The following is a 21,666-nucleotide window of genomic DNA, read 5'->3' on the forward strand; positions in this document are numbered from 1 at the left end:
GGAACCACTCCTGCTTCCCACCACGCCGCTCAGTTAAATGGCTTGTTGACTGAATGACTATGTGCACACTTCAAAGCAGAAAAACATAGTGACATCTTTGAAGTATTCACTAGATCAGTGAGAACTTGGAAGTGAAGTTAAAAATTAAGCGGCCAAACCAATTGCAGACTCCCTGTCCTGAGGGCGAGGGGTCAAACCTGGCGGTGTCCCATTCCCACGTGACTCATTATGTCTCCTGGGAAGGAAAAAAGGAACGCCCTCTTTTCCCAAGTTAGTTTTCTAGTGTAAGGCTTCAAATACTAGTTTAATGGTGAAGGTAAGTGTGTTTCTTCTTTTAAGCAGGATGCTAATTACTAAACTAGGAGAGATGCATTCATTAACTTTACGAGCACTCAAAAACACACCAACTGCAGCCTGAGGATCTCCGTTTGGAAATGGTGTCCAGTTCCAAAGTGAAGAAGAGGCTTTCTTCCAAAATAACCATCCAATCCAGAACCTAAGGCTGGAGAGGCCATTGATGCTGAGGTGGTCAGTGGTCGCTAGCCAGAGGAACGCGTGAGTATTGGCTGCGGTATGTGGATGAGTTAGTTCACTTGGCTTTGGCTGTAGAATGAAAACCAAAAAAAAATGAACTGACGGGTTTAGATTTGGGACTGTGATTAGTCTCTTCCGGGTTCAATATACTTAATCTTGGCTCTCCAGAAAACGAGACTGACAAAAGTCTGAATAAGATGAAGATCAAGACACCTTGAATGCTTCTAGAAGGCTTGCTGTCTTGTACAGTCAAGAGGTCCCCAGAGAGACTGTGGTGGGTGCCTGCTGTTCATGGCTGGGAGCCATAGCAGAAATGATTCAGTGAGGATCCCTCTCTAATCCTACCCAGAAGGAATCCTGATTCAGAAGCACAGCTCCAAACTGGGAAGAGGGACTTGTGGACAGCGCTACAGTTGAAGTGTGCTTGGTTTTTTGGTGTAACACTGACTTCTAGAATTTTCCACTTTGGTCCTAGGACATTTTTTTCTTTTTGCCATGATTTAACTCATAAATGCCTTGTCTGAGTAATGTAAAAACACATGGGACGGCTCATTTTGTTTTAGCCCCTCAGAAAAGTAGAGAGCAGATGAGGACTTCATTTTGCCTAACGCTCTGAGGATTGTTTTCCTCAGGTTCTTTGAGGTTTGTGGCAAGATAAGCCCCTTCTTCATCCATATTGTAGATTCCAAGGCAGAAGAACTCACATTTTAAAAAAAGTTTAAAACCAACCCAAACCTTTTATCAGAATGCCTTTATTTGCTATATGCCTGTATTTGTTCATGGGTCTGAGACGGTCTAACATGGTCTGAGGGTGAACATAGTGGCTGTTACTAATGTTGTTAATACTAGTGATATTTGACAATGAGGAACTCCTTGCCATGAGTGACCCAGGCACACCTCATATTTCACGCATACTATCCCGCGAAGGAATATCGTCCCCTCTTTCCCTCTGAAACAAGGCTCTGAGAGTTTATGAAACTTGCTATGATTCGCAGAGTGGAACTCAGGCTCTGAACTGCTGGCTCCTGATATTTGAACAATATGCAACATTTGCTCTGAGTAAACCAGGAGACTGGGCTAACAGAATTATGTAAGACAAGCAGATTGTGAGGGAAAATCAAAGAGTATTGGAAACACCCTTGCAACAAAATGATGAGTTCTAGACTAAGAGGACTAGGATGAAGCCTTTATGCAACCATAATGTCCATAGCCCCATTCCCCCTCAAATAAAAGCCTACATGCATGATCGTGATGCCTGTATTTTCCTTTGCCCCTAAATACAACCCATACTGTCATAAACCTTTTTAAACACAAATTTTACTTGAACTTAATTTCACTTCAGCGTTTATGGGTCTACTTGCAACCTTGACACTAGGATTTACTATCATTTCCTGAATGGTTTCCATGGTAGCAATTGTTTACAGCTAGACTTTGAATGATTGACTGTCTTTCAATCTCACTAATGACTTGTAACTTTGTAAACCCTGGTGATTGTTTGAGAAGCATTATTTCATCATCATCATCATCATCATCATCATTATTATAAATATTATATTATATATTCATTATATATTCAAATATATTATATCAATATATTTCATTATTATATCATAGAAAGACTACAGTTTGGAAAGGGCAATTTTTATGTTTGTCTTAGGAAAAAGAAACACCAGACAGCAAAACAACAGAAAATTATTAAAACAAAATTCAAAGTAATTCTTGAAGGCAATAGAAGCCACGTGTGCCCGCCTAGGTGGTGGAATGTAGCTCAGAGGCACGGTGCTTGACAGGCACACATGGTCCTAGGGGCAATCCTTGAGGAAACAAAAGGTTGTTAAGACTCCTCATTCCTGTCTCTTTTAGGCTTAGACTGAACACGGTCAGAACAGATTTATAATACAGTTCTATGAACAGAAAAGGCAAGAGATAATTGGATTGTGTTTCTTTAATATTCAAATCAAAGTTCAGCTTAAACTTTTTATCACCAAATGTGCTTTGGGAGTAAATGGTTAAAACTTTGAAGACTTCAGAATGAAGCCTGTGGTTGTCTTTTAAACTTAAGTTTAGAACAAAGGAGCCTACACGGATAGAAATACAAGCAGGCTGGCCTTTGAAGGGCCAGGTGCTGGCCCTGTGAGCTGTAAGGTGGAGACAACTTTCCAGTCTTCTGCACGGGCTTCCTCACCAGAGACGTGCACATCTTCACTAGAAGACCTGCGTCTTTGCCTCTCTAGCACTGTGTACAGAGCAGTGGGAGGAATCCTGGCATCATCCAGATGCTAGGGAGACTTGGAAGCCTTTCAAGCCAGAGCAGCCAGCCGGCATCAGCCCTGGTGCTCATTGGTTCTTCACAGCAGTTGAGCCTAGATGTGGGTCCATTGTAATAAAGTTTTAGTTAATCCCAGCTCTTAGGAGACTGAAATAGGAGGATCAGAAGTTCAAGGTCAACCTGGGCTACATAGTAGACTCTGTCTCAAAAAAGAAAGAAAATCTCAAAATTGAGATGTCTAATAGTTATTTGTAAGTAAACTTTGTTTCTTCGGTATGGAGGTAGGGAGGGCATCAAGCAGGACCCTGATGCTTCTTGGCCAGACAGCCTAGCCAGATCTGCAAACCCAGGTCTTGGTGACACAACTCAAAAAAACAAGATGGATAGTTCTTGAAAAATGCCATGGGAGTCTGACCTCTAGCACCCTTACACACATGCACAAAACCTGAACATACATGAACACACACACTTGCACATGCAAATAAAACATTATGAGAAATAATGAATAATACAGTTAAAGTAACATCCATGGCTCCATTTGTGTAATTTGTTTTCTGTGTATTTACATGTTATCTTGCTTACACTCTCTGAGTACAAGTATTTCTCTGGTATTATCTCAATAGTTTTTTTTTTTTTTTTTTTTTTTTTGGTTTGGTTTTTTGAGGCAGGGTTTCTCTGTGCAGCTTTGGAACCTGTCTTGAAACTTACTCTGTAGACCAGGCTGGCCTCGAACTCACAGAGATCCACCTGCGCCTGCCTCCCAAGTGCTGGGATTAAAGGCGTGCACCACCATCCCACAGCTAATAGTTTTAAAAGCATTGTTTTAACAGAATTCATGACAGGAAGTTCTCAGAACTGACCCTCTGAACTGTGTCTCCAAAATTTTGCTGTTATAAAAAATATTCCAATATTCCAATGGATATTTTTGGATAAAATTCTTCATCGATATCTTCCATCATGGTTCTCTGTCCTAAGGTCACAGATGATTAGAATCTTTAATAAGAGCTTGGGGTTCAGAAAGTATAAAATCCTGAATTATAAAACACAAATATGGTGCAAGTGGTTTTAACAATCATTGAAGATACAGTCTAAAATGGATATAATTCACAAGATTTTTTAGAATGTGTATTCTTCTGTAAAAGAGGCAAATGAATAATATCCCTCTTAAAGACCTATAAATACTGAATTAAACATACACATATTTGGGGGCATAAATTTTGTTTGCTTTTCAATGTAACTAAACTCATTTATGATTACAGCAAAAGTCCCCCATGTAACATAATTTTATAAGTGTTTTAAAGATCTTATCAGCTCTCCAAGCTTGTTCCAGGACAGGCACCAGAACAATAGAGAAACCTTGTCTCGAAAACAAAAACAAAACAAAACAAAAAAACCAAAAAGATATTGTCATCTCAATAAAATGCTCATTGATTGTGTAGTAAAGAATACTTTTAAGTTCTTTTTTAAAATTGTTTTTATTGAGCTATCTATTTTTCTCCGTTCCCTTCCCATAAAGAATATTTTAATCATGGAAGGGAAGTCAAGGCCTCGGGAGCTTGAAGCAGCTGCTCATATTACGTCAGTCAGAAGGGAGTGACGCATGCGCGCTAGAGCTCAACTTTCTGGTTCCACTCTTATGCAGTCCAGGGTCCCCTGCCTAGGGAGTGGTGCCACCCATGTTAGATGAAGCTTCTCATCTCAACTAGCATAATCAAGGTAATCTCACACGAAGCTACCCATAGGTCCATCTTCCCAGGTGATTCTAGATTCTACAAATTGGCGATTAGCGCTGACCATCGCAGCCTGGGAAGGTCATGCAGCATCTTCAAAGAAGATGTCCAGAGGGACCAGGAAAATGGCCAGGATGAGAGTAAAGCCTGCTCTGGAACCTTCATCTTCAGCTCTTGGACTGAACTGTCCTTTTGTGGTAGGCTATAAGTGATGGTGCTTCCTAGCATTGCATGGGATCTCTGTGGTTTGATAAAGCCTTTGCGGCTTCCGCCTTTCAGTTTTTATAGCACCACACAGAAAGCAAATGTGTTCAAGAGACGAAAACATGGGTGACCAGAGAATTTAAACAATTTGCTACAAGGATTTACAATCAGATTTCCTTATAATAACACAGTCTACTGAAAGCATAGTCAGAATCTAAAAGAGTCAGAAAGAAAAACAAATGAACAACAAATGCCCACCTCTTCCTGATCCCTAGAGGAGGCGGCATTGGCAGGAGGAGGCCATGTGTCATTTCTTCCATAATGTTCTTCTCATAGGCCAAAGCCTGTCGTGGTGACAGTGATTCGGAGCAGTGGGCAACTCCACCACAGAGTGCACATCATTCCCCAGAGAAGCAAAATGAATGAGAAGTCAACCACCAGGAAAGGTAAGGCCACTGTCCTTGTTTGCAGGCCGTTGTAGAAGACTCGGTGCCTGGCTCCAGCTCATTCACCTTTGCCTGCTGTCCTCTCTCTCCCTGCCTTTTCTTTATACTGCTCCTCTGGATGCTTTTAGCGAACTTCTGATCCCATTTCAGCCTCCTGAGGGCTGGGATTAAATGAAACAGACCAAGCCTCCATCTCAAACTGTCACCTTCTACTTTACTGTTAGGAGACACTGTGAATTAATCTGGCAGAAATTGAACCAAATGATCAATAAATCCTGTATGTAAGGAGTGCAATGAGTTTTGAGCAAGCGATTTTAAAGCAAATTATCAATTTAGGAACAGATTCCTGCAGAAAACACTTGCCAAACATCTGGCCACTTCCTCTGAGTTTGGAAACTCAAATTGCTATTGAAATAATTCATTTGTAGTTCTACCCCTCAGGCTAGTTGGAGATTTCATCCATGTATTTTTCTGTTCCTTCACAGACTCCATTTGTGTCCTACAACTCTGTTTTCCAAATATGCAGGGGGAAAAAAGTCTAACCCATCAGCCACATGGAAATCCTCCTAATATAGGCCCATTGTTTTATTTTATTGGAAATACATATATAATATCAATACATACATTATACATACATATATTAGAAATATGCTGAATGTGTAAATATATACATGTGTGTTATACAGCCAGTGAATACTACTCTGTATCATTTTACCTGTAAGTTTAGCAAAATTGTTTCTGCATATTTGTCTGAAAAGCTGAAGAACCATGAAGGCAGGGTCTAGTAACACGCTGGGGAAGAGGAGTCAGTAGAGTGTTCAGCGTACTGTAAAGCATCTGCTCTCAACTGGGCATGGTGGTGAACACCTGCAGTCCCAGATGTTCCAGGGGCTGAGCTGGGGTGTCCCTTGAGCTTAGGGGCTCCAGACTAGCTTGGGCAACAAGGAAAAGAGAAAGCAGAGAACTGGGATAGCGAGGGAGAGAGTTCAGAATGGGAAAGGAGAAGCAGATTATTTCTCTGAGAGTTCAAAGGAGAGTCCTCAGACAGGGAAGTAGTATCTCTGAAAGGCAGCAGTCAGTGTGTGGTCTCACAAAGCCCTGTGAGAAATGAACATGCTAAATAAGACGAACCACTCATTTGTAACTCCCTGCCATGCAGGAAGTTGGCATTCGTGGTTGGCTCTGCCTTGTTTCCCCCAGTCTCTTATTTTGGAGCAGTGTAGCATGAGACTCTTGCGTTGAGGTTTTCCCTTTACTCATCATCTGTCTCTAAAAAAAGGCCATATTTGTATGATTCCAAACTCATCATAATCATTGTAGTAAAGCTAGCAAAACAATATGGCAATGGGGTTTAGAGGCAATATTATTTTGGTGAAAAGGGGTCATCGGGATTAGCTGGGTTTGATGACAACTGGTCTGTAGTTCTGGTAACATGGAAGGCTGAGGCAGGAGAGACTGCAAGTTCAAGACCTTCATGGCCATCATGGGTTACAAAATAAATCCAAAGCCTATCTGGGCAACTTAAGGAGACCAGTCTCAAAAGCATTCTAAAAAGTGCCGGGGGTGAAATTCTGTGGTAGATTGTTTGCCTGATAAGCACGTGTAAAGACAGGATTTAATCTCCATTATAAGAAAGAAAGAAAGAAAGAGAGAGAGAGAGAGAGAGAGAGAGGGAGGGAGGGAGGGAGGGAGGGAGGGAGGGAGGGAGGGAGGGGGAGAGAGGGAGAGGAAGGGAGGGAGGGAGGAAGGGAAGAAGGAAGGGAGGGAGGGAGGGAGGAAGGAAGGAAGGAAGGAAGGAAGGAAGGAAGGAAGGAAGGAAGGAAAGAAAGAAGGTAAAAAGGATGAAAAACAAAAAGAACAACAAATAAAGCAGTTTTTGAGTCGTGCGATCTGGAGTTGTTGAGTCATGTGATTGGAGTTCTCGCAGACTTAACTGCGGAGGAGATGCGAACAGCATGCTTTAGCGTGCTCACCGTGTAACTCTGTGCTACCTATATTCAGGTTTCTGCTCGTTGCGCTATGGGCTGGCTCTCATCATGCACTTCTCCAACTTCACCATGATAACGCAGCGTGTGAGTCTGAGCATCGCCATCATCGCCATGGTGAACAGCACCCAGCATCAGGACCCAGCTAACGTATCCAGGGACAGCCCTTTGACAGACCCTCTCAGTAACTGGAGCAGAAGCATCAAGGACTTTAGCGCGCGGGTGAGCGCGGTAGCAATGACAAAAAGGAAGAACCTGAATGGGAGGTTTCAGTCTTAGCTCTGCTGGGTGTGGAATTCAGCTGTAAACCGAAAGAACTGAAATTTTTATTTTTGAGGCCTTGCTTGATGCTATGATAGTAATAATCATTCTTTGAAGTAATATTATAGACATGTAAGAAAATGTTAGCAATTTAAAAATAGGACAAATAAGCTACTTGGGTATCTTCAGAGAAAAACTAGTTATTCCTAAGGGAAACCCTTCTGTGTTACCCAATTCTCTCTGAGTCCCTACAGCTTTCATCATTTTTAGCTATGTATAGCTCTTCAAAGTCTATATGAAGAGTAGAAATGCTTATGATTCCAGTCCCGTGACAATCAGTCCCGTCTTCTCCAGTCAGCAACTCCCCGACTGTGGCTGAATAAGGCAGTTTGCCATCTACTTAAATTCCATTTCAGCTTAAACATGTGTGGTTCTTTTTCTTCCCTTTTTCACAAGCTGCCACATTTTTTTTTTACCATTTTCCTCATTAACCAATGAGTTAAATAATACCTCTATCACATGTTCATCCCATCTATATATGAGCCATAAAGATACCCTATTTTTGCAAGCATCCTTTATCCCCTCACTTCCTACACATTCCTAATGTCATCCCTATAATTCATGGCTTATGATTGTTTTATATTTCACCTACCCATTCACACTCCTGGGTTCTGGGACTCAGGGCACCTTCAAGTTAACTGACATGTGTCTGGACATGCTGTGCTCCACCAGAGCCTGGTCCTCCTCCTCAGAATACACCCATCCATAAATGGTCCAGAAAAGTCTCTGCTCCGAGCCAGCCCTTTCACTGTCAGTATAGGAGCACTTTATATCCCAGATGCCGTAAGCCCAGTTTCCTTTCTTCCTTGTTGTCTTTACACAAATCACAAGCATCCTTCAAAAGATGCTCAAGATTTTTCCCTCTCTTGGACCTTCCCAAATTATCTTCCCTTCCTCAAATTTTCTGTTCTATTTATGTTCATCCTCAAATGTTAATTCTAATATGAATTATACTCTGAATTATAATAATTCTTTTTCTTTCTTTCCTTCTTTCCTTCTTTCTTCCTTTCTTTCTTTCTTTCTTTCTTTCTTTCTTTCTTTCTTTCTTTCTTTTTTTGAGACAGGGCCCCTCTCTATATATAGCTCTGGTTGTCCTAGTACTTGTTATATAGACCAGGCTGGCCTTGAACTTACGAAAATCTGCCTTCCTCTGCCTCCCTAGTGCTGGGATTAAAGGCATGTTCCACCAACTCCTGGCTGGTAAGAATTATCATAAGTGAATAAAGTATTTCTTATTTTACACTCTTTGATGATCTAATTTATAATATGATTTCAGATCTAGATATTCAGAGACTATCAAAATTAAGTATTGAACTATGTCAGAATTTATTCATTCATAATGTATACCTTAGTAACTTAGCTCTTCCAGTCAGATGGTCCATAACTAAACTTGATTTTTTTTCAATCAGGGGTTGATAAGAAGTCAGCAAAATTGTATTCACTTTATTCAATGAGAGCCAATGGTACTCAGGTTTTAAAGGAAGTTCTTAAAAAAAAAAAACAAGGCATCCTGCTGTGGTTGGTTACAGTTTCTATCCTCTCACCTCTGTAACTGGTCATCTTTTTCTTAAAGATTTCTTTATTTTTATTTTCTGGGTGTGGGCCTGTGTCACATGTATGTATGTCCTCCACCTATGTGCCTGGCATCCACAGACGCCAAAAGAACATCAGATCAGCTGGAACTTAAGTTACGGTTGTGAACCACCACATGGGCTCTGGGAACTCAGTCCGAGTCTTCTGCAGGAGCGGCTCATACAGTTAACAATTAAGACATCTCTTCAGTTCAACCCCACAATTATGTAGCTTTCTCTCCTTCTTATGTTTAAAACTTTCCTTTTCTAAGGGAAACAAATTGGGGATAGAGTTGATTATTTGTAAAACAATCAAACAAAAATCATAAGTTAGGTAAAATTTTGAGAGAGGAAAAATACCTAAACCAAAGTAACTATTGTTATAATAATAAGTGTTTGGTATTCAAGATACCAAACAACTGTGAGTATAAAGTAGATTTTTAAATCAGGATGTCTTAGCAAAGAGGGTTCCCCTCCTCACCCTTTTTCTTTTTTTCCAGGCTGCTGTTTATCAGTGGAGCCCAGAGACTCAGGGTATCATCTTTAGCTCTATCAGCTATGGAATCATACTGACTCTAATACCAAGTGGATATTTAGCAGGGATATTTGGAGCAAAGCAGATACTTGGTGCTGGTTTGCTCATCTCGTCCCTGCTCACGCTGTTTACTCCAATGGCTGCTGACTTTGGGGTGATTTTAGTCATCATCATTCGCACAGTCCAGGGGATGGCCCAGGTATCCAGATGTTTTATCAGACTGAGTGGGATACAGAGTCCCAACATCTGCAAGAAAACCAAGATCTTAATGACTTTTCTTGCAGGGAATGGCATGGACTGGTCAGTTTACAATTTGGGCAAAGTGGGCTCCTCCACTTGAACGCAGCAAGCTCACCAGCATTGCTGGCTCAGGTGAGGATCCGTAACACAGTAAGGAATTTAGATTTGGTCACATTGGTATTGGGGAGTCATTGAAGAATCATGGAATGCATCACAGCTATTTATTAATGCCAATTACTACATTATAATGTTCTTGGTGGAGACGTCAGGGCAGCTTGTAGACCTGAGAACAAGTATGTGAAGAATAGAGCTGAGGTCCTATCAACACCTCACTCATGTGTCCAGCACAAGCCATATCCTGCTCTCTGTTCCCTCCTGTTTGCTTCTCCATCAGCATTGTCACTACTTCCTCTGGGTCAAACTTCCCACAGCTAATCTTCCTTCTCTGGCTGGGTTTCTTTTCTTTGTATCAATGCTGATTTATCCTTTGTACTGTTGAGGCAATTGTTTAGTCTTCCAATTTCTGTTAATATAACTTTGTCTGCTCCTATCACCCATTATAATTTTATTATCATATTTACATTCTACATCACTTTTCAAGACAAACAATGGTGTCATGAAATCAATTTAGTGGCAGCAAAGCCTGGGATTTAACATGAGAATTTACGGAGAGGATAGTATGGGGTGGGAGAGTACAATAGAATAGAATAGAATAGAATAGAATAGAATAGAATAGAATAGAATAGAATAGAATAGAATACATTGGATTGCATTCATATTGCACAGGTGACTGTTAGCTAATGAAACCTTTCTGAGGTTCATATGTGTGATTGTATGTTCAAGTGTTTATGTACACTAGGCATATGTAATATTGCTATCTAAAATGCATTTCCTACTGTGAAATGCAGAGTCTGTAAATGCAAGCTGTAATTGTTGTTCGGTTTTGTTTATTTGGTTGTTATTTATTTGACACAAGTTTTAGTAGCTAGCCATAGCTGGCCTGGTACTCTAAATGTAGCCTGGAGTGGCCTCAAATTTGTGTTACTCTTCTTTCCTGAGACTCCTGATTCCTGGAATTACAGGTATGTGCCTCCATGCCTGGCTGTTGCTGTCAGCACTGACCCCAGTCTGCAGTCGTAATCTAGTTGGAATACATTTATGAGAGTAAATTTTCCTCACGATTTGCTTACAGATTAGGCTAAAATCTCATTGAAGGTAGGGACTGTACCTTTTTAATTTTGGTAAGTTGTACTTGCAGAGTTTCTATGTCAAACTGAGTAGTTAGAGTTGGTCACACTGCTATTAAGGAGCCACTGAAGTAAACTATTGCTTATCACAATACTTGTTATTTCATGTGATGTTGGGACAGCCTTGTGAACAGGAGTGAATCCTCACCCAGCTATTCCAAATCAGCTACATCTCTGTGAGGACATCATCCACGTTCTAGCCATTGCATTTCCATAGCTGATTTTTCTCCGTCTTCTCTTTAGGGGCAGCATTTGGGTCCTTCATCATCCTCTGTGTCGGGGGATTAATCTCACAGGCATTGGGCTGGCCTTTCATCTTCTATATCTTTGGTGAGTCACTGTCTCTTAAATCATAATTTAAATTTAAATCATACTTCTATTTTTTCAGTCATTGATTTTGAGACATTACTCGTACCCTCTCCATGTCCTTTGTTAGATGAAAAATGATAAAGAATGTTGAGGATTGGTAGCTTTCTTGATGTAGTTCATGTGTCTTAGTCTCACACCTTCCCAGTGGTTTGGACAATTCACATGCACAGGGCAGATGAGGTCATTCTTCACATTCCAGCTTCTGAGAAATCAGTTATAATGCCTATCCTGCCTTCCACACGCACCTCCCAGTATCTCTACCACCACACATGAAGCACCTGGCCTTGGGACTCTGTACAGTTAAGACATCAGAGCTGGTTGGGTGCACCTTCAGTTTAGGAGGGATTTAAAGAACATTAGTCCCCCAAATCATTTAACATATAATATTTTGAAATGACAAAAATCCCAATAAATAGACAACTTTCTGCAGTTTGTTCTTTTGTTTTTAGCCCTATGGTATTGTTCAACACATCCCTGGCGTGAGGCACCTTCTCACTAACGATGTTAATCCCAGTCATTTTCTTTCACGTATATTAACCAGGCATGGAAGAGCTTCTCTTCCTGGGTCTCCACAAGGGATTTATAGTTTGCGTACAAATTGCAATCTCTTGCAAACATATTAGAAATAATTCTGTGGTACAATGGCTGACTTTATGGCCAGTAGTTTCATGCATGCATAACTACTTTTCCCTTCAGTTCTGACCATGCAAACCAAAACAAGACAATGATATGTGCACTCAGATATTGCTGTGAGGACCACATGAGTTTAAACACTGGATCCCCAAGCCTCATCTGTGCTGTGATTTATTCATGGCCACATTATCTCCAAGATTCTGAACAAAAAGCAAGTCTCTGTTTGAGAGTTGGCATCTAAAATGGTTCAGTTAATGAGTTCTGTAGGGTAGAAAAGAAGATAGGGGAATTTCAGGTTTTTATGGTAGAATAATCCTAAATTGATATTTCAGACAAGACCCTATTCTTCCAAAATATAAATTTACCATGAAAGTAACTTCATTCCTACTTCCCAGGTAGCATTGGCTGTGTCTGCTGTATCCTGTGGTTCACAGTGATTTACGATGACCCCATGAATCACCCATGCATAAGTGTGAGGGAAAAGGAACATATCACATCCTCACTGGCTCAGCAGGTACACTACACCCTCTCTTTCCAACCTTTGGGTCATGCAGAGGTCTGCAGAGCACTGTTCGTAGGGAGATCTATCTTAACACCGATGTTGGTTGATGTTTTTTTCAGTCTAGTTCTCCCAGAAGATCCATCCCCATCAAGGCGATGGTCAGATGCCTGCCACTGTGGGCCATTTTCATGGGGTTTTTCAGTCATTTCTGGCTGTGCACCATAATCTTAACATACCTACCGACATACATCAGTACGGTGCTCCACGTTAACATCAGAGATGTGAGTACACTCCTCTACTGTGACCCTGACAATAGTGACTGTCGTCCTATGCTGTCCGTTATATTCCAGTGGATAGAATCATTTAACTTTCACAATGACGGTGGCAGAGGCAGTGCCACGATTCCCATTCCACAGCAGTGGAATTGGACCCTCAGAGGTGAGATAATTTGCTTTGGGTTATATGACTACCGCATGGCAGAGCTGCTGTGCACTCAGGTTCTTAATCACCATGGTCTTCTGTACTCACGCTGGTTCAGAAGTTTCCCCCAGAAACTGACATAGCTTTTCTCAGGAGTTGGCTGTCTTACCTAAGACAGCGCTCTTTCAGTGGGACGAAGGTGCTAGTTTCCCTCAAACAACTTGGAGTGGTGGAGGTTAGGCGGAGATGGTGTGTGTGATAAATGCTGGCGCCTCGCACTGCTCTGTGATGTTCTGTGTCCATTTCCTTCTTTCAGAGTGGGGTTCTGTCCTCCCTGCCTTTTATTGCTGCCTCAAGCTGTACAATTTTAGGAGGTCAGATGGCAGATTTCCTTCTGTCCAGGAATCTTCTCAGCTTAATCACAGTTCGAAAACTCTTTTCATCCCTGGGTAAGGATAGGTGTGTGGATTCAGGTAACCAATCCCTTCTTTTGTGGGATTTGAGAAGCTTCTTGACTGTGTCCTTATTCTCCAGGGCTCCTTCTTCCATCACTCTGTGCTGTGGCCCTGCCCTTTGTGACTTCTAGCTACATAGCAACTATTGTTTTGCTGATACTCATTCCCGGAACCAGCAATTTCTGTGACTCGGGGTTCATCATCAACACTCTAGATGTTGCCCCCAGGTAAGGGCTTACCTGTTGTCTTTATCAGACCTCCCGAGTGCTGGTAGATCACAGCCAACAATGCCACTGTGCAAAGCCTGTCTGTTGCTGACGTGCCCTAAATCAAAGCGGAATGACAGATAACTAGAAATGTTGGTTCGCAGCCATGGGCATGTGTCTCATTCCTGGCTAGATAAAAGTTTTTCAAGTTTCCTGATAAGAGATTAGACTGTGTGTTTTGGGAAAAGGCCACAGACATCTGTTTTGAAAATCTTCAGGGTGTTTATCCTGTCAGCCACCACAGATGGACTACTCACCATGAACCAGACCTATGCTAACACATACTCATAAATCAATGTATGTCATCGTCACATCAGGTGGATCCTAGTATGCCCTTCTATTTCAGGGAGAGGAGACAAGGTATAGCCAAGGGTATACAACATATGTCTACGATCACACAAGGACAGAGCCAGGACCTGAGGCAGAGAGTGGCCTCAGTGGCCTCATCCTGTCTGTCATGCAAACTGCCGTCTGCACTGAGCAGTGTGACGGAAACACTCAGCTCCCAGAGAAATCCTGTCTCTGGTTATTCTAACTATTGATTTAGTGGACAGATAATTTCAGAGCTGGTAAATAGACATCTCTTTGGATGTCTTTAGTCATAAAAACTATGCTAATCCAAGTGACCTAGCCCTTAAGAAATGTGTTTCACGAACGTTCAAGTGCTACAGGCGTCCCAGGTGGCTTCTACATAAAATCGTCTCCTCCACAGATACGCGAGCTTCCTCATGGGCATCTCCAGGGGATTTGGGCTCACTGCAGGAATCATCTCTTCCACCACCACCGGATTCCTCATCAGTCAGGTTGGGCATGTTATTGAACATCTGCAATTGGCAGGTATTGTTTTAGGCGTTGAAAATACACACTGTGTTCTCAAAGATGGTAGGGTTGGCCATGGGAAGCGAGCATGGATTTGAACGCTCAGGTCATGAGGACCTCTAAGTCAGACAGACCGTGGCACACCATGCTTCCCAGGGAAAGAAAAATGAAAGCTGAATGTTTCAAAAGGGATAGGCATCCACTTTGTGAAAAATGAGCTGTTTGAGTGCAAATGGTAGTTTTTCTATGACTTCCTGGAGGTGGAAAGAGGGAGGGGCAAGAGTGAGTAACAGCTCAGCAACTAAAACCTGGGCTCACAGCCAAATGGACACGTGAGAGAGGTCTTCACAATGGTGAGAATGAGTAAGATATGTTGAGAATTAGTAAGCGGTGGAGACAAAAGGAAGAGGGAGATCATGAGGAGCCCAATCTGATTAATTACAAATGTTTTTTTTTTTTTTCAAGCGAGGGTTTCTCTGTAGCCTTGGAGCCTGTCCTGGCACTAGCTCTTGTAGACCAGGCTGGCCTCGAACTCACAGAGATCTGCCTGCCTCTGCCTCTCCAGTGCTGGGATTAAAGGCATGTGCCACCATCACCTGGCTTATAAACGGTTTTCAACCTCATAAAAGGGAAAACCAAGCATCCCAGGGTCCGTTTAAGGACATTAAACTGTAGAGAGAAGAGAATGGCTGTGAGAGCTCAGGGAGCACGGGGTGGGAGGTTTGCTCCAAGCCTGCAGGTTGGACTAGTGAGCAAGAGGGACAGCAGAAACAAAGTCTGGCTAAGATGGAAGAGTATCAACCTGAGAAGCATTTTGTTTGGTTTTGTTTTTAGTTCAGCTAGATAACCTAGATTCCAGTCTAATTTCTGAGGAAATTTATAAGAGTCCACTAGGAGGATAATGCCACCAGTGATCCATGATTGGCTTCTCAATAGGTCAAGTGTAGTTCATACTGCATTAAAAGGTCCTCATAGGAAGCTGAGCTGGTGGGACTCAACAGCCAAAAAACTAAGCAAACAAGAAGGGTAGGTCTTAATGATGTATTTCAGTCACAACTGAAAGCTTTCATAATTGTTGAAATTCAGATTTCTGGAAAAATATCAATATTGTTTCATTTGGTTTTGTTTGAAGAAATAGCTACCACAAAATAGGATCCAATATGCTTTTTTGAGTCATTTGGTTCCCAACAGTTTCATGACCCCTCTTGGCTGAGAAGATGCTAAGTACATTCTGTATTTGCCCCCTAAATTTTTTTGTGATTAGTATTGCAATATGCAAAGGAGAAGATTTGTATAATTGGTGGTGAATGAATTTATAACATTAATAGTTATTGTGTATTTCTGTGTTCAGGATTCTGAATCAGGATGGAGGAATGTGTTTTTCCTGTCTGCTGCAGTCAACATGTTTGGTCTGATCTTTTACCTTATATTTGGACAATCAGAAATCCAGAGCTGGGCCAAAGAAAGGACTATCACCCGCCTCTGAGGATGTAGGATTGGAGACCCAAATGAAGTACTGAGCCTTAACTTCCTAACACATTTTGCTGACCACCATTCTTTCTTCATCCTCATGACCATAGACACAGCACTTCTCTACCCTAGTTAGGTGATAGTTTCTCCAAAAGAGCTTCAAAAGCATATGCCCGGGCTGCATTTCTCAGAGTGAGTTAGTCTGGGGTGGAGCCCAGGTGCCACTACATTTTAGACTTCCAGGATTTCTCCCAACATGCAGTTGTGGTTGAAAATTGGTAGAAGAATTTTCAGGCAATTCTAGTCACCTTTGAATTTTCTTCTTTGGAGCATACTAGATGTATAAAAATCGACCTGAAATAATCTGATACATACCGTCATGGGACTGTTATGAACACAGAAAAGATCTTCTAGGAATTGTATCTGTGAGCTATAAAACTCAGCACAGAACAGAATTTAAATCTATAATCACAGAATTAACTTTGCCCTTTTTATAATACTGCATGTAGACAGTGTATCCCTCTGAGACAGATGGGGTACTAGTGCCGAAAAGGGGAGTGGACACAAGCCCGCACCCCTAACCCAGAAGCTTTCTCCAGCAGACAGCCATTCACAAGGGAATCATTTGCTTTCTCTAATGAAGTCTCACTAAGTATACAAATCATACTTGGAGTCAAAGCCTCATGCCCTGCCATAGATGGCCAACACAAAACCAACCCAATAGTACTCTTTAAGGATTTTTTTTTATCATAATGGTTTGTGCTTTTAATTTTTTTTAACGTTGCAGGTCTTTTGCTTGTCCATTGTGGTTTCTGTTTGTACAGGAGTTCCGTGTGTGTGAATGTGTATGTCTGCATCTGTGTGCGTTCCTTGTTCTTTGGCCTTTTTTTCTTTTCTATTTATATGTTTGCTTTGTCCTATTCTGATTAGTTTGTTTTGGATTTTCTGTTTGATTGTTTTCTTTGTTTTCGAATAAGAGAAAAAAGGTGTGGATTTTGGTGGGTGGAGAGGAAGGCAGGACCTGGAAAGAGTTGGAGAAGGGGAACCATAATCTAAATCTATTATATGAAAAAAGATATTTTTAACTAAAAAAGAGAGAGAGAAGCAAGTAAGTTCAACTTCGTCAGTCACTAAAAGGTAAAAATCAAACAAAGAGCTATCACTAGCCTGCAGAGAATGAATAGGATGAAAAAATAAGAGAAGAGCATGTGTTGGTAAGGTGTGGAACGGATGAACTCTGGCATGGTATCACTGTGAATTTAATTTAAACCTCAAGACACAGGAATTTCAGTCAGAAAAGCACACATATGTGAAAACGTACATTTGTAGGAAGTGGAAAGCAATTCAGCTGCTCCTTCAACTAAGGATAAGTAGTAAGTCATGATCTACTGCAGTAGTGAGAACTGACACACCCCCGCGCACAGCACCATGGTGGAACTCAGAAACCCAATGCTAAATGAAGAAACAAGAACACAGAACTATGTTATAGTGAAGGTTTACACTATAAACCTTCCTAAAGGAGGCAAAACTAACATTCTGTCAAAAATCAATTGGGAGATTCCATTGGGCAGAGGTGGGAGCCTTGCTAGGATAGAAGCTGTCCAAGACAGACTCCTTGAGTATAGATAATACTTTATTTCTCAGTTTGGTTTGCTAAGAGCTTACTCTGGACTTGGATCACTGTATTGCTGTATAGAACGAAGCTTGCTGCACACTGCCTGTGCTTTTGTACCTTTAGCAAGCCTAGACATGAGACAAAAAGGAGGGCCCTTCCTTATTTCCAGCACTCTGGCAAGATTGGTAAGAATGAAGTTTGGGTAATTGTTGTTGCTATCTGAACTCTTGAAGCATTGGTTCATAAAACCAGTAGGCTGGAAGGATTTCTGGAGACGATATTTTGAAAAAGCTTCCAATTCCTTTTTCTTTTTGATCCATTATTGTGTGTGACTGTGGGGGGGGGGGGCAGTAAAGTTTTAGAAAGTCTAAGAACTTACTTAGTTGAATCATTGGAAGAAATAGCAGTGACTGCTCTAAGGGTTACAGGGAAAGCTTACAAGGTCTTAGCTTATAGCACTTTGCTCCATTGCTAATATAATTGTGTTTAACCTGTAGTTTTTATGCTCCTCTTTCTGAGCTCAATAGACTCAGGAGAGAATTTGACTGTTGAAAATTAGTTTAAATGTTCACTCCTTGGCTTTAAGAGAGAGGGTGGATGGACTCTGAGCTTCTAGAGAGAAATAAGTTCTTCATGATTGTTACAGTACATCACATAGATTAAGCCAGAAGGTATTTCCCAAAATGAAGTTGCAATGCTGGCAACAAAGGGTAAGAAATGAGTTTATATAAAACCTGTTTATTTTCGTTTTTAATGATTGAGGACTAATTCTTCCTAACCAGATATTTAAGTAAATAAAGTAAGGGTAATTTCGTTTTACACACCTTCTTGTTTTTCTGAGTGCTACTACAGTTCTCAGGATCTGACATCTGGCATCACGTGATGTCAGGTGAGACAGCAGAATGATTCTTTTAAGTGACAAGTGTGAGGAGAGAGATCAGAACCCATTAGGGTTCCACTGGGGAGTGGCTGTCCCCAGTCTGTGTTGAAACCACGTTCATAGCGGCCACATCTTGCTGTCTCTGTGGGGAAGGGCAGGTTAAGATACATAGTCTCCCTCTGTAGCCCAAACTATTGAACTCATTCATGCTCCTCTCTCTTCTCCTGGTCCTCACTCTCCTGAGTGCCAGGAGGGCGGGGTATGCTCGCAGGTCTGGCTGCTCAGTTGCTTTTGGGAAACCAGGGAAAGTGGAGGTCACAGAACAACTCAGTTGAGGCTTTTCGGGAACCACCAGCCACTTTTGGTTTTGTTTTGAGACAGAATTTCTCATTGCACGAGCAGTTACAAAGTAGAACAGCCAGAGATCTGAAAGTTCCTGCTTCCCTAGCACAGGGCCTATGGGCACTCGTCACCATGCTCAGCAGCTTCTATATGGCTTCTAGAGAATCTAAGTCTCAACGCTTGCCCAGCTATGGCTTTACATTCTCTCCAACTGCCTTGCCTCTTTTGATGTGTGACTCCAGCTCCAGAAAGCACCATCCAGTCTTTTCTTTTCTTTTTTTCTTTTCTTTTCTTTTCTTTTCTTTCTTTCTTTCTTTCTTTCTTTCTTTCTTTCTTTCTTTCTTTCTTCTTTTTGAGACAAGGTTTCTCTGTAGCTTTGGAGCCTGTCCTGAAACTAGCTCTTGTAAACCAGGCTGGCCTTGAACTCACAGAGATCCACCTACCTCTGTCTCTTGAGTGCTAGGATTAAAGGTGTGCACCACCACCGCCTGACTAGCACCATCCAGTCTTAACCATGAATTTTCTTCAGTGGTCCAGCTCTATGGACCCACATAACCCTACCACCTAGAGAACTATCAGAAAACAAAACAAAATATGTTGTGAATGTAAGGAGAAAGACACTGAGGGGCAGAAGAAAGGTTGAATGCCACAAAGATCGATGTACGGCATCGTCACCTATAACTCCACTGTCACTCTGGCATGTGAAAATTTCTTATTCATGAATGACTATTTAGACAATGCAGAGCTTGGCTCATGGAATTTGCCTATCAGTGAATCTTTGGCCTCACACTCAGAGAAATGAAATAAAACATGTCCAAGAGGCTGAGGGTGCTGACAGAATATTTCTTATAACCAAGAAACTTTTTCCTCTTGAGCACATATGATCCTTATACACTTATTTCCCTGAAGCTGTTACCAATCTTTGCACTGGCTGCCTTTTGGTCAGAACCGCCATGCCCCATTGTGTATGCATGGCACACAGAATAGAGCGTATGGTCAACTCCTGCTTCTCTTGCTGGTTGCTCCATTTCTAGAGTTAAGAAAATACCAGCTGATCTACCCCAAGGTTTCAGTAAACACAGCCAGGGCATTTGGAAAGGGGTGTTCTTAGTTACATTGTCTCTGTACCTGGATTCACTAAGCCTGGTTCTTTTGGTTTCCAGGTGACCGCTGTCTGGGAGAAAGCCCCACACCTTTAGAAAGCACTGTGGATTTGGCTGGCTTCTTTACTGTTGAATGCTCCACACTGGACTTTCTCCACTACCACCTGGTTTGTTTTCTCTTTGGGACTTGGCACTGATTCTGACATGACTGCTAACTCAGCAATCCACGGTCATTGACCTGTTGCCTCATGGGTAGGATGTCATCATGCCTGCCATCCTCCCACCTCCTTTAGACTTGGATATTAACATTATTTCAGTCCTTGTGACTTTCTCCCTTTATGTCCTGTTGATGCCCTGGAACTCCTATATGTAGACTTGTTTCTACTTGTGCTTGTCCATACGTCCAGAAGAATCTGCAAACCTGAGTGCTTTGTGAGTTTTGAACCAGAGGACCCTTTCCCTCTAGCCATAATGTTCAGCCCCCATCACCAAGCCATCACTCTATCATGCATACTTTCTACCATTCTTGTTTTTCTACCTGGAAAATTGTTAAGAAAACATTTGGTCCCTGATATGAGATTCCCCTCTGTATGCTGTGAATATGCTTTATTACCATTGGCTAATAAAGAAACTGATTTTGGCCTATGGCAGGGCAGAACAAAGCCAGGTGGAAAATCCAAACAGAACTATATGTAGATATATGTAGAGGAGTCAGAGAGATGCCATGTAGCTGCCGAAGGAGAGAGACAACAGAATCTTAACAATAGGCCACAGCCATAATTAATAGATTAATATAAATGGGTTAATTTAAGATGTAAGAGCTATCTAGGAATGCGCCTAAGCTATTGGCCAAACAGTGTTGTAATTAATATAGTTTCTGTGTGATTATTGGGGTCTGGGCAGCTGGGAAACTAATGAGTTATCTCCTTTTACAAAATAGCACCCACCATCTGCATCATGGAACCACATAAGACCTAAAAAAAGCTTAAAAAAAAGGAGGGCTTCTAGACCCACAAAAAAAAATGGAAGTCAAATGGAGCTTCTTGATAGCCAAAGATTTTTAGATAGTCTCTGTCTGCTGTCAGTGAGCAGAAGCACAGCTACTTGAAGACAAGGCTTCCTAATTCAGTATTAGCAACAAAAATTGCATGGATTCTTTGGGAGACAGCTTCCTGGTTCATGCTGGTGCAGTTACAGAGCAGTGAGCAGGGGTGCCACAGCTCCTTTAAAAGAGGTCTTCCAGATTTAGCATTAACAGCAAAAACCCACACAGTTTTGAAATGGTGGCTTCCTGGTTTGTGCTAGTTGCACAATCAGCTCTGGCTTTTGCAGGAGGCCAAGCACTTAAATGGGGTCTGTGAGCAACATGTTACAAATTGCTTAATGGTAACATAGACCTGCTGTGACCCTGGAGTTGGGGCAATGTGTATGACTCTCAGAGGCGGTGAACATGCCTCCACCATATTTGACTGGGCAGAGCCAACAGACAAAGCCTCAGAGCTGGTCCTAGTCTCACCCGCTTAGCATTTAAAAGAAAAAAGCTCTTCTGGTCAAAAAGTAATTGCAGATATACATGCAATAAAGACAGATTCAGATGAAAAAGACCTCTCAATGGGTCACAGTGTTAGACAAATATATGTAGGCTTGGGAGAGAGAACAAAGAGTATAGTTATAAAAAGAAGTAAAATCTTTAAAAAGACAACAAAAGTA

At 41.6% G+C, this 21,666-nt stretch overlaps 1 protein-coding gene across 5 annotated transcripts; it reads left to right on the top strand.

The window, feature by feature from the left end:
- Positions 1-231: 231 nt before the first annotated feature.
- On the top strand, positions 232-20,825 carry Slc17a2 (solute carrier family 17 member 2). 5 transcript variants are annotated; one of them, XM_038333201.1, is made up of 13 exons: positions 234-571; positions 5,074-5,183; positions 7,185-7,390; positions 9,561-9,794; positions 9,880-9,967; positions 11,326-11,412; positions 12,480-12,598; positions 12,706-12,867; positions 13,323-13,455; positions 13,541-13,688; positions 14,440-14,530; positions 15,898-16,059; positions 20,017-20,825. In XM_038333201.1, exons 2-12 carry the CDS (start codon positions 5,156-5,158, stop codon positions 16,030-16,032), a joined length of 1,431 nt encoding a protein of 476 aa, XP_038189129.1. In that variant the 5' UTR covers positions 234-571; positions 5,074-5,155; the 3' UTR covers positions 16,033-16,059; positions 20,017-20,825. The 5 variants fall into 5 exon arrangements, with proteins under 5 accessions (XP_038189128.1, XP_038189129.1, XP_038189127.1 ...); XM_038333199.1 differs by having other exon boundaries at positions 234-555; XM_038333203.1 differs by having other exon boundaries at positions 298-316.
- Positions 20,826-21,666: the final 841 nt, after the last annotated feature.

Source organism: Arvicola amphibius, chromosome 6, assembly GCF_903992535.2.
Source record: "Arvicola amphibius chromosome 6, mArvAmp1.2, whole genome shotgun sequence".
Classification (NCBI taxonomy): Eukaryota; Metazoa; Chordata; class Mammalia; order Rodentia; family Cricetidae; genus Arvicola; species Arvicola amphibius.